General features: G+C 47.9%; 1 protein-coding gene across 2 annotated transcripts; it reads left to right on the top strand.

The window, feature by feature from the left end:
* The first annotated feature begins 2,134 nt into the window (after positions 1-2,134).
* Positions 2,135-9,207, top strand: c21h6orf136 (chromosome 21 C6orf136 homolog). Of its 2 annotated transcripts, none has more exons than XM_036555025.1 (7): positions 2,135-2,185; positions 4,370-4,641; positions 5,229-5,939; positions 7,323-7,411; positions 7,900-8,100; positions 8,628-8,697; positions 9,041-9,207. In XM_036555025.1, the coding sequence occupies exons 2-7, from the start codon at positions 4,543-4,545 to the stop codon at positions 9,182-9,184; spliced, it is 1,314 nt and encodes a 437-aa protein (XP_036410918.1). In that variant the 5' UTR covers positions 2,135-2,185; positions 4,370-4,542; the 3' UTR covers positions 9,185-9,207. The 2 variants fall into 2 exon arrangements, with proteins under 2 accessions (XP_036410918.1, XP_036410917.1); XM_036555024.1 differs by lacking the exon at positions 2,135-2,185 and adding an exon at positions 2,206-2,349.
* The last annotated feature ends 3,266 nt before the right edge of the window (positions 9,208-12,473 follow it).

Below are 12,473 nucleotides of genomic sequence, written 5' to 3' on the forward strand. Positions count from 1 at the left end.
CAAAGTCATATAGCTGATATGTAACAGCGCCAAACTCCAGCCTTGAGGAAAGTTGGAGTATTACAGTACATTTCAGTAACTCCTTGGTAAATGGTTAGCCAGATGACAACAAAAGACTCTTAGAAAACAGTTCACTCAAATATGTATGTAAATATGCATAAATTCTATTTTTAAGAACATTAAGTCATTTGTTATGATCCTCTCAGTATTAGTGCATTTAATACTAGTGTAATCCCTTCACTCTTCTTCTATGGGTCGTCTACCTTGTCTATCATGGTGAAGAGGCTTGCGTGTCCCCATGATTCCAAGAGAGATCCCATCCGGAAGCATTAACTTCTGGCAGGGTCACCCATGGTGGCAAGGTCGAGGATGAGGGTCCAGACTATGAACAATCCAACCTACAAGTCCTCAACAACGGACCAGGCGGATGAAGTTACCACAAACTCAAGGGCTGTGAGGGCAGATGAAGGCTGCAACAGAGCCATCAGCTCCAGTCATCTTGGTTTCCTTGCCACTGGAATCAGTTGGTTGATTTGTGAAGTGAGCGTTCAGAAGGGGAGGCAGACTTCTTCAGCCTTCAGCCTTTGTTCCCTTTCTGCCTAACAAAGGGAAACTCTGACATAAAACCTACGACCCGAGGACCTCACTGTCACCGTCCCAGCTTGCTGGGCCATGGCGGATGAACCTTGAGTGTAAAGGGTGGGGCCAGTTCTGCGTACACTCCACCTTAAAGCTCCATTGCACAGGTATGAAGGCATACGTCCACACCTTCTACCAACACTTACTGACACCACCTGCGACTCCTCGAACGCTTCCATCAGCGCTGCCTCCGTTGCATCCTCAGCATCCACTGGAGTGACTTTGTCACCAATGTCAAGGTCCTTGTCCTTATGTGAGGTCACCAGCACTGAGGCCATGCCATTGAAGACTGAACTACGTTGGGCAGGACACATGTCCAGAATGGAAGAACATCGCCTGCCTAAGATTGTTCTGTACAGCAAGCTGTCCTCTTGACACTGCAACACAGGGGCGCCCAAGAAGAGGTTCAAAGACTGCCTCAAGTCTTCCCTCAAGGCCTGCCACATCAAGCCCCATCATTGGTTTACTCTGGCTTCTGACCGCGAGGACTGGAGATGCACTGTCCACCAGGCTGTCTCCTCCTTCAAAGACATTCTCAGAGCCAGACTGCAAGACAAAAGGAGCAGGCGGAATCAGTACAGCAGCACAGCCCCCATCACCTCTGACCAGACCTTCATCTGCGGCCGCTGCAGCCGGGCCTGCCGGTCCTGCGTCAGACTTGTCAGCCACCAGTGAGCCTGCAGCAGATGCAGACAACCGCCTTCCTAGATCTTCGTTCGTGAAGCCAGGCCGAGAATAAGAATCCCTTCACTATTTTTAATAGCCTATTATTAGTACTAATAGAGGTGGTCTTACTTCTCTTATGATCCCTTATGATGCAGTGCTTGAGACGATAAATTCTATTACAGATACTAAAATATGACCAAGCTACAGTTAAAGCAAAACTACTATGTGTTCTTGACTTTCAGTTTTGGAATGCTTTGATTGTTACAGTCAAAGAGGTCTTGAGATCTATGCAATCTCTATGCAAAACATGAAGAAGACCTCAAGGTCAGGACAGCAGCAATGGGACCACAACAATGGGACCACAACATAGACATTGATATATTAGCGTAGCAGTGTAATGTTATGAGCAGGGCTCCTAGCCAAAAGGTTGCTGGTTCGCTTCCCCCTGGGGCTGCTGCTGTACCCTTGGACAAAGTACTTAACCCAGAATTGCCTCAGTAAATAAGCTGTATAAATGGGCAGCATGTAGAAATTTGTATAAATCGCTCTGGATAAGAGCGTCTGCTAAATGACAATAATCTGAGGCTGCGTCTCGACTACCCGAGGATGTTTTCAGTTTTCTCTGCAGACACAGAACACTTGCGCAATTTAAAGACGCCTGGAAAGTTCGCATGCTCCGTGCCTTTAAAATCTGCCATCCCATCTGACGTCTCCATCGCAAACGGGGTCCTTTCGGGTCACATCGAAAGAAGCGCTCCGCGCGCGCCACCAATCCGCGCGATGCCGGCTTGTGACGCTAGGGGCGTGGCAACAGTTTGTTCTGGAAATGGCCTCGGCGCATGCGCGGTGTGACGTTGCGCCGGGCAAGGACACAGCTAAGGTAAGAGAGAATGACATTTGTGTAACATCAACAGCGGCTTTCAAACTTTCATGAGGAAATATCGAATGCCATATGGACGGCCTGACAGTCGTCCTTACTCTAAGGCGCTTTTATTGCGTTTCTGTTAAACCGACTCGTCGCGATCTGCATTCAGACAAAAGTTGGTAGGTATGATAGCAAGCAGGTAGGCTAACGAGTGCATACATAACTGTCAGGCTAACGTTAGCTAACTAGTTAGCCTGTATAGCTAGCGCCATGTGTGCACGACTTGTGTTCGTTGTTTATAGCTAATTATGACATTTATAAATCCAGAATGTGGGTCTGCAGTTACCTAGTTCATTAGCCAATGCTTCGAAGGCAAGATGCAGTCGGCATCTATAGACCTGTCATGACGTGCTAGCTTCCTGTTTTAACTAATGAGAGAGCTAGCTAGCAAGCTACACCAGCTCGACGTCAATCGCTGAGCGACAGAAACCCCCGTTTGCAGCTAACTGGCTGCGTTACTATCGCTAGCTAGACTGCTTAGTTAGCTTGTGCACTCTTCCACAATCCCATTTCTGATTGTCTGACAAAGCTTATAAAAAAGTTAACCGATAGCATGCTAACGTTTTGTAAGCTCTATCTTTTCTCTACATTAGCTTACCATGGAAAGGTAACAACAACCACCTTTCGCTTGTTAGCTATTGCAACCTAATTAGAACTGGCTAATACGTTCCGGGACGTGTTTGAGCGCTCCGTCATAAATGACGGGTCAAAGTAACATAATAGCAACTATACTTTGTCCATAATACACGTGTAGGTAATGGCGTTATCGGTTTTGTGCAGCCGATACATAAAATACATGAAATAACCAGCTGCTGTTTTCGTGTAGAGGAATTATCATAGATAACGTTAACGTTGCAGCTGTCGCAGTTCGTTGAAAGTACAGTATATGAACTGGCGAGCTAGGTGTTTTTGGAAGAAAGTAAGACATGTGACGTGTGTATTTATTGTATGATAAGTGTCGTATGTCATCAGCCTGAAGTTTGTTTTGAAAGAAACCTGTGATTTTCTGAGTCTTCTGTAGCAGTTATATTTGTCCCTTACACACACATGTGCACATACCGGACGAAACGCTTGACGTTTCCATGCGGCGGTCTGGTGAAATCATTTTAGCCGGTATCTTTGACTAGTTTAATAGTTGCGTTGCCATTGACAACATTGGGAGATTATCAGTAATCACAGTCGTTTGACATTTCTGTTAAGAATATGTCTTATCGGCTATTCTGCTCCCATTCCCTCTGCCTGTGACTGTATTGGCTGGACGAGTCCAGAAATCGTGTCACACTCGAAGTTGCTCATTGAAGAGTAACTCTAAACCCTACAGGATTCCAGAACTGCAGGAACAGACTTAGCCTCTCCGTCTGCAGGTGGTTGTTGTGCACCCCCCCCCCCCCTTAACTCATGAGAAATATTCCTGGTAACATCTGGCAGTATTTTGATGATTAATTCTCCAGTCATCTCCTCCCTCGGAGGCCATGTGATTTCTCCATAACCATGAGCAGCGGTCAAAAGGTATCTGTGCTTCTGTGGTGCAGTCACACCAAGGACTGACCTGCATTTTGGAAGACAGTAACCAGAGTGGCTCTTTCTGTCTTTCCGATGCCTGCTGACCTCATTCGGTCCTGATGCCAGCAGAACCAGGCATGAGAGATCTTGGCTGACTCGGTGCTGGCCTGTGCATAGTCTCTTTTAGAGCCAGCCACTGAACCACTGATTAGTAAAAGATTTGGCCTGAACACAATTTGACGAAACTGGGTGTGTTTCCATTCCACTGTGAAAAAAACATCTTGGTCGCCTGATAGATCTGAATCCATTTCACCAGATGTAGGATGGTGTAGGATCTGTGACTCCTCTCTTTAATTTCAGTAGTTTAGTATGGTGTTTCGATTATTCAGCTGTAGTATTCATAAATGGGAATTTGTTCCACTTGCTAGTATCACATCAGTTCAACTCAGTTGTATTTAGACCAAGGTTATTTTGTTTCGTGCCTGAACGAAATTCAGCTTACTGCAGATTGCACTACACAGATAAACTTAAGAGATATTAGACCAGATTCACTTTATTTTACTCATGAACAGTTAAATGTTTTTTACTGTTTTTTGTATATAAGCATGTGATTTTTTTATTAACTTTTTTCCTCAGATTTTTGCACAGAAGATCAAGCAAAGGAGAGGAAAGGTCTGACATCAGAGGACAGAAGCCCAAGGGAGAGAATCTCTTACCTCCTCTCTGATTATCTGTGCAATGCCAGCACGTTAATTGGACTGATTAGTGGACCTGTCAGTGACGGGGTTGCCCCTCCCCCCGTGAGCTGAATGGCTGTGTACAGAGGGCGCATTGCCTTTTGGGTGAGATATGGGAGGAGCCATGGCTGTAGGCAACCAATCAAGCAACACTCCTGGAGTGTCACTGAGGTACGGAATCTGTCAGTCATTGTTTGTCAATCAGTTGCCTGTTTAGTCATTTTTAGAGTCTGTTTCCATAGCGATATTTTTCACTTTGCTCACAGGAAATGCTGGCTTTCCTTTGAGTTTTATTATTAGAGTAATTATGTACAGACACTTATGTGCACTTGCGTTTGTGTTGCAGTTAAAGACTGTAGTACTAGAAGGGTGTAGTTAGTGTTCTTTCACAGGACTGTAAGCTGTGTATTTTTGTGGGTCTGTACAATTTGTATGATTTATGTATGGCTATATTAAGCAATAAGTTCATAATTTAGGTGCATGCACTACCTATTTTCTTGAGTATGATTGTCGAAGCATAGCTTTAATATAGGGCCGAGATAAGTATGGGGATGATAGTGCATGTCCCTGCATGTACTGTATGTGTGCATGTCCCTGTATGTATGTGTGTATATCATTTATTTAGTTGTATGTGTTCTTTTTGTTCCATGCGAACCAGCCAAAGTGAATTGAACTGAATTTAAATGTAAGTGGGCATGCAGATTTACCTTAGTAGCCGATACAGTTGAACTTCATCATGTCCGTATCCTGTTTTGCAGACACTTGATTCGCAGCTTAGTGGACCTTCTCGACCAATAAGCTGCATTTCCTGGGCCCTCACCTCACCCAATTTCCAGCGTCATCAGCCCGTCGGTCAATCGTCTTTCGAATCATCACTGTCACACCACGCCCGGCTCACAGGGCATCCAATCAGAACTCTCAACTTGGAGGAGTGGGAAGAGACTGTGGGGCTATGTGTGCTGTTGGGACCTGGGGAGTGCGAGGGTCAGCGCACCCTGGTGGAGGTTCACCTGCTTGGGCAGGCACGGTTAGGCGAGCTCCTGGTCTCGGGATCCACCAGGCCCGGCGAGTTTCTCTTCCCACTAACCACTGTGGATGGAACAAGGGAGGATGACATAAGCATTAGGGGAGGCGAAAGGGGGGGGGAGAGAGGGAGAGACGGAGAGATGGGGAAGAGAGAAGGAGAGTCCTTCCGAAGTTTGTTTCAGGCGGAGCATTGTCCCGCCCCTTTCGTGTGGGGGTCCCGGTATTACTGCTTTCACTGTCCAGTGAGGGAGCCCTTGACTGGGTGTAGGGACAAATCAAGCCTGAGGGCTGGACTGGATGTGCAGGCCGCAGCCGTCTCTCCCTGGCCCTTTCTCTCCTACTGCAGTCAGACGGGGATGGAGGGAGGAGAGGGGAGGGAGAAGGAGAGAGAGCGGGAGAGGGAGGAGAAGCTGGCGGTGATGTATGAGAGGTTGAGGATGGAGGTAAGAGCCAGAGAGTGATTGGGAAGGGGTGCACAAGAGGGTTGGAAAGGACTGTGAAGGAAATGAAAGTGAATCATTACCTCAGTTCCTTCTGACCGTCCTCTTTCATTTAGGAATTTCACAGCTTCTCTTCATTTCATGAACCACAACAGACGTCTAAAGGAATGTGGAATTCAGAATTGCTCATGGTGTCATTTCACTGCATAGTTCCTCTGCCACGAACCATTATCATCAAATCACAGATTATTGCTGTTCGTTTCACTTGGTGGACACACACTTGCATGGCGAGTCATTATTGGGCGAAACATATAGGGCACAAATATATAAAGCTGCAAGTTCAAAGGCCTGCATACATATATCTCATAGAGGATCAAGCTGAAAATACAGTGCCAGTGTAGTAATACAACCAATCTGAGCCTGTGCATAGTTCTTAAAATGATTTTCAGGAAAGTATACACACACACTGTATATGTGTATTATATACAGTTTGACAGAATGTAAAATCTCTAACAAAGAACCATTAAGAGCAACCGTAGGAATGACATAACAACAACATCACTTTGATCATATAACATAGATACAGAACATTACACTGATCTGTAACACTGTATGAGGGTTCTCTCCAGGTACGGGGAATAGAGCTGTCCTCGTGGGAGCTAAGATGTTTGATTAATAGGTGCAGTACAGCAGTACAAGGGCTTTCTGGGGAAAAAGTCCAAATATTATATTGATATTACTGTGATATGAATGCAGAAAAGCACATTGCCTTCTGCAGTATCGCCATAAATTGGCTTCAGATTAAGTATGAATATGAATATCATGAAAGATATGTTAACTGCATGGTCCTGAGGTGAGTCATGACTGCAGTACATCCAAGTAACCAACGACCTCTATGAAACCATTAACTACATGTCTGTCAAAACGTTTTTAACGATTTGCAGGTTAGTAATGGTGGTGACTGGTGTTCCTCCATTCTCATTTTTGTTTAAAAATTAAAAATTTGTAAATTACATGTATTCAGAATAACTAAATTTAACTTAACACAAATCTGTGGGAAGCCTGTGGCTGTAGGAATGTGTCCCGGTGACCTGTTTGGGGTCCTCCTGCATGCCAGCAAAAGTATAAAAAAATTTCAAAACAGAACAAAGATGTTGGAAAACCTGCAGCTGCAAACCTCTGCATTGGTATATGCTGAGCTGAGAGCTGTAGACCAGGACCGCTCCACTCAGAGAGTTCAGTGGTGTAAACTCCAAGCTTAAAGTCCTGGTAAGGTCACTGCAGTTGGCTCATAAAAACAGCAGAAAGAGCAGACAGAGTGGTATGCTAACGGCAGTCCGTTTGGTCTGATTATCGTGACTGTTAACTGCTTATGTGGTATTGCAGCTGCCCTTGTTCTTTGTGAAGAACCACGACTACACCATGTACTCCAATGACATCGAGTTCATCAATGGGCTACTACACACCAAGACCAGGTACGCCAGCATTAGAATACGTGTGTGTGTGCGTGTGCGTGCAAACCCAGGACCCATCACTTCCAATCTTGCTCACTCTGTAACTGTCTGCTCAATATAAAAGATAAATCAAGTGAAAGCATCACATTTAACATTGCTAAACACAACGTATCACATATATATTCTTTTGCTTAGCAGTTGCCCTTATCCAAAGCAAGTCTAAAGCTTAGCCTATATACAGCAAGAAGTGGTTCTTTTCTCCCAAACACATTGTGGTTTTCACCCAGCTCTACCAAGGAATCATATCAAGTGTATCAACATAAACGGCAGACAAATTTATCATCATCAGCTACAAACAGCGTTAAGCACAGAGAGCTCTACAGCGGAGACAGGGAAGACTGGAGAGGCCTGGAAACGTGTCTGTGGAATTACTGTCTTTAGCACACTAGGACAGTGTCCATTAAGTGACTGAACGTGTGTGTGTGTGTGTGTGTCCTCCTGGCCACCAGGGGGCGTATGCTGTACCAGCTGACCCTGTCTCTGTGGAAGCTGCTGTGCGCCTGCTACTTTGCGGACGTGTGGCTGGAGGTTCTGAAGCTCACCAAGCACAGCGAGGACGGGACGGTGCAGGCCCGCTGGAGACTGAAGGGGCTGCCCTTCCACCTGCTGCTGCTGCGCTTCTACAGGAAGGACAAGACCCACCTGTACAGGTGCACTCAGCTCTCTGCATACCTGTACAGGTGCACTCAGCTCTCTGCACACCTGTACAGGTGCACTCAGCTCTCTGCACACCTGTACAGGTGCACTCAGCTCTCTGCACACCTGTACAGGTACACTCAGCTCTCTGCATACCTGTACAGGTGTACTCAGCTCTCTGCACACCTGTACAGGTACACTCAGCTCTCTGCACACCTGTACAGGTGCACTCAGCTCTCTGCTCACCTGTACAGGTACACACACACACACACACAATACTCACCCGTACAGGTACACACACCGCAGTACCCACCTGTACAGGCATGCACATCTCAGCTTTGTCCTGTACAGGTAGATATATTAAAGAGTCCATACACTTCTTTTCCATTTACATGAAATTTACATGTTATGGATTCAAAAGTGTGCAACAAAGGTGTGTATAAGACATGGTATGACATGCACATGGTGTGTTCCCCACTTTAACCTTTACCTGTGTGTGTCTGTGTGTACCCTGCGTTAACCGTGGCCCCTCCTGTCACAGGTCGTACGATGCCTTCTCTACTTTTTACCTGGGGCCTGACGGACTTGTTCACCGCCACAGAGTTGACAAGGTGAGACTCTGACACTGAGTGACAGCCCTGGCTTGCCCAGGTGAATGCATCCTGTGGAATCTCATTCACCTGTTTAAAGCTTCCACCTGCATTCCTTTACAGTTACTGGCAGATTGGAACCTGTATGAAACACCTCATTTTTACACTGACAGTAATGGTCTAACATTCTAGGGCATCTAGATGCTTTTAGTCTACAATTCAGCACTGCCCTTACATGTTATCATTTAACACGCTCATATTTCATTAGCAGCTGACATGAACTTAGGTCCCTCTGCTGACCTTTGACCCCGATTGTCCCATTGGCGTAGTCATCCGGTTGCATGAACAACTCCTCCTCTTGCAGGTGATGCGGGCCACGCCCCCGGTCCTGCCTCGTGTGACCTCAGTGCTGGCGGGGGCGCTGGTGGCCCTGGGCCTTCAGGAGCACAGACCCGCCCTCAATCTGCTGCCCCTCCTCCTCTCGTCTCTCAGAACAGGGCGGCAGTGACAGAGAGAGGGAGAGAGAGAGAGAGAGAGCACTGCGGGGGAAGGGGGGAAGAGAGAGAGAGAGAAAGAGAGAGACTGGATGCAGAGGAGAGAGGGGAATCTCGGATATGTCGTATCTGGAGGCCAGGATGCAGATATTGTACAGTGAATAAGTGAATGACACTGGTCCCTCGTGAGAATATTTATATTTTCCTGCATTCAAGTAAATGTAAAAAAAAACCTTTACATGAATTACTCTACGCAGCTTTTCAGCTAGGGAGGTCTGTTGTGCCAATGACCCGATGTGGACACACCCCCTACTCCCCCTACCCAATGAAAAATGCGTACAGAATATAATACACTGAATATCACTTTCATTTCATCAAGGACACACCCAGGTATATTACTGCAAGCCGTCAAGAGCTCATGAAGCAGGAGACTATTTCTCTTTGGCAAAACGTGAAACACACACACAGTGCTTTTGGGAAATAGGATATCACTTCCTGTTTGTCTGTCGGAAGGTAGTGCTGTGGTTTGCTCTGGGGTAAATGCTGTACATACTCCTCATCAGAAAGGACTCTGAGCTATGATCCACATTACCATGATACTGTAATAACCTGAGCTTTGAGTTACTTTGCCACTAAACTGTAATACTCTGAGCTATACTCCAGTTTGCCCCTATGCTGGAAAATTCTGTGCTGTTCTCCAATTTGCCACGCTACGGTATAACACTCTTAGCTATACTCCACTTTGCCAAAATATGCTGTAATATTGTGAGCTATTCTCCATTTTGCCATGCTAAGCTGTACTACTCAGAGCTGTTCTCCACTTTGCTAAGCCGTAACACTCAATGTTCAGAATTGCAGTCAGGCACAGCTGTGGGTGTTTAACGAGTTCTGCTGGCCGAAGCACCATCAGCATGAAGGTGTGATTACCGTCTGTAAAGCACTGCTTTAGTGAATCCACTTACCCATGTCCTGCTATTCTGCAGTTTGTCTCATTTCTTAAAAAAAAAACCTCTCTGCACAAGCCAGGGAGACAGGAGATGCACTACACACAGTGAGGAAATCGGAGGAAAGAGGGAGGAAATTGGAGGAAAGAGGGAGGAAAGACAGACAGAAGAGGAATGTGGAAAAGGCCAGGGCTGCAGGAGTGGAATCAGGGGGTCAGATAGAGAGGGAGGGCAGTTTGCAGACCTGGAGGAATCAGTTTTGGCCAGTTGCTTCTGTGCAGGAAGGAGCGAACTCTTTGGCGCTCTGCCCCCAGCTTTTCACAGTGACCTTAAGCCCAACCCACGGTTTCCTCTCCACCAATCTATACGGGTGACCAAACGCACAAATAGGAAAATCGCGACACTTCCTCAAGCTCATAACCGAACGCGAGGGGGAAGTTATCATGCAGGTCGATTTGCCCCTCTGATATCGGAAGGAAGGAGGTCACGGTTCTCTGAGGTCAGTCTCTGCGTCCTGCGCGGTTAATTTAGCCTCTTTCTGGTGTGTGTGGACATGCTGTGAAGCTGTCTCTGCCGTAGGCCTGTCCCAGCGTGTGCCAGGCCTCTCCGTGACACTGGCTTTTCATAACGCACATCCGTGGGGTCAGGAACTAACCCCCTGCGTCACACTCGCTGGCCTCCGTATCTGTAATTACTGTGTAATTACCCAGCACTCGCTGTAATCTCTGCAGCTGCTTTGGGTCAGTTTGTGCGGCTGCTGTCGCCCCAGCCTCAGTTCGTCCCACAACATGTGCCACGTTGCGACGTGCACGCCGACACGACGCGCAGTCCTTACCATGTAAATACAGAAATCACACACTTGTGCAGTCTTGCGTGTGCGCCTAGATCGGAGACGTGTAGTTCTTACGGTGTAAATAGACTTACCACATGAGTGAGTGCAGACACTGTAAAGTGAACTGGGAGACACTGGGAGTGTGCATACCTGTACAGGTGAGCGCTGAGCTGAGGGTGCCTGTACAGGTGAGCGCTGAGCTGAGCGTACCTGTACAGGTGAGCGCTGAGCTGAGGGTACCTGTACAGGTGGGCGCTGAGCTGAGGGTGCCTGTACAGGTGAGCGCTGAGCTGAGGGTGCCTGTACAGGTGAGCGCTGAGCTGAGGGTGCCTGTACAGGTGAGCGCTGAGCTGAGCGTGCCTGTACAGGTGGGCGCTGAGCTGAGGGTGCCTGTACAGGTGAGCGCTGAGCTGAGGGTGCCTGTACAGGTGAGCGCTGAGCTGAGGGTGCCTGTACAGGTGAGCGCTGAGCTGAGCGTGCCTGTACAGGTGAGCGCTGAGCTGAGCGTGCCTGTACAGGTGAGCGCTGAGCTGAGCGTACCTGTACAGGTGAGCGCTGAGCTGAGCGTGCCTGTACAGGTGAGCGCTGAGCTGAGGGTGCCTGTACAGGTGAGCGCTGAGCTGAGCGTACCTGTACAGGTGAGCGCTGAGCTGAGCGTGCCTGTACAGGTGAGCGCTGAGCTGAGGGTGCCTGTACAGGTGAGCGCTGAGCTGAGCGTGCCTGTACAGGTGAGCGCTGAGCTGAGGGTGCCTGTACAGGTGAGCGCTGAGCTGAGCGTGCCTGTACAGGTTGGTCTTGGCACAGAGGGGGAATGCAGGCTGAGATGACACTCCTGGGTGGGGGGGAGTTAACGGCTGGGGGGGAGGGGGGGGCACTGTCATCCGCCTCTGCAGGCACTCCCAGGGCTCCCCCTCGCCTGCTTCGGCCTGCCCCACCCCTGCCGCTGCGGGACCCCCACCCCACACCCCCCTAATTCAGGTTACTCCCTAAAACCTTATGCATGCGGGTCTGAGTACCAGCCATGCTGAGTTTAACTCCTTTAAGTGATCAGATGCAATGAACACGGTCAAGCAGTGGCTTTCCGCACTGACTGAGGAGACCTGCTGCTGCTAACAGAAGCCATATAGGGTCAACAGGGACAACGCTGGACAGCCTGACCGCCAGCTTAAAGCACAGTGGCCACTGTGGCTGAGAGCCTCAGCGGTCTCCCTCTGCGTCATTTGATGTCCGAGTTTCTTCCATCTAAACGACCCCACACTGAAGTGCTGTGCTGTTGGAAGTGAATGGTAAAGTATGACACACTGTAGCCGCACTGTTCATAATCAGTCACACGACCCGAGCCCAGGCCTGGTACTCCACATCTTAGCTCTGGATGTTGTCTGCAAAAACGTGAACTCTGGTAGAAAACTCTATGTGTGAATAATAAAACTGCAACCTATATACTTCAGTTTCCGGCTCTTTATGTCTACTGCTCTGGGGGGTTTTAAGGGGAACCTGGATGTATTCTGTGAAACTCAGGGTAAGCGT

Source organism: Megalops cyprinoides, chromosome 21 (assembly GCF_013368585.1).
Source record: "Megalops cyprinoides isolate fMegCyp1 chromosome 21, fMegCyp1.pri, whole genome shotgun sequence".
Taxonomy (NCBI): domain Eukaryota; kingdom Metazoa; phylum Chordata; class Actinopteri; order Elopiformes; family Megalopidae; genus Megalops; species Megalops cyprinoides.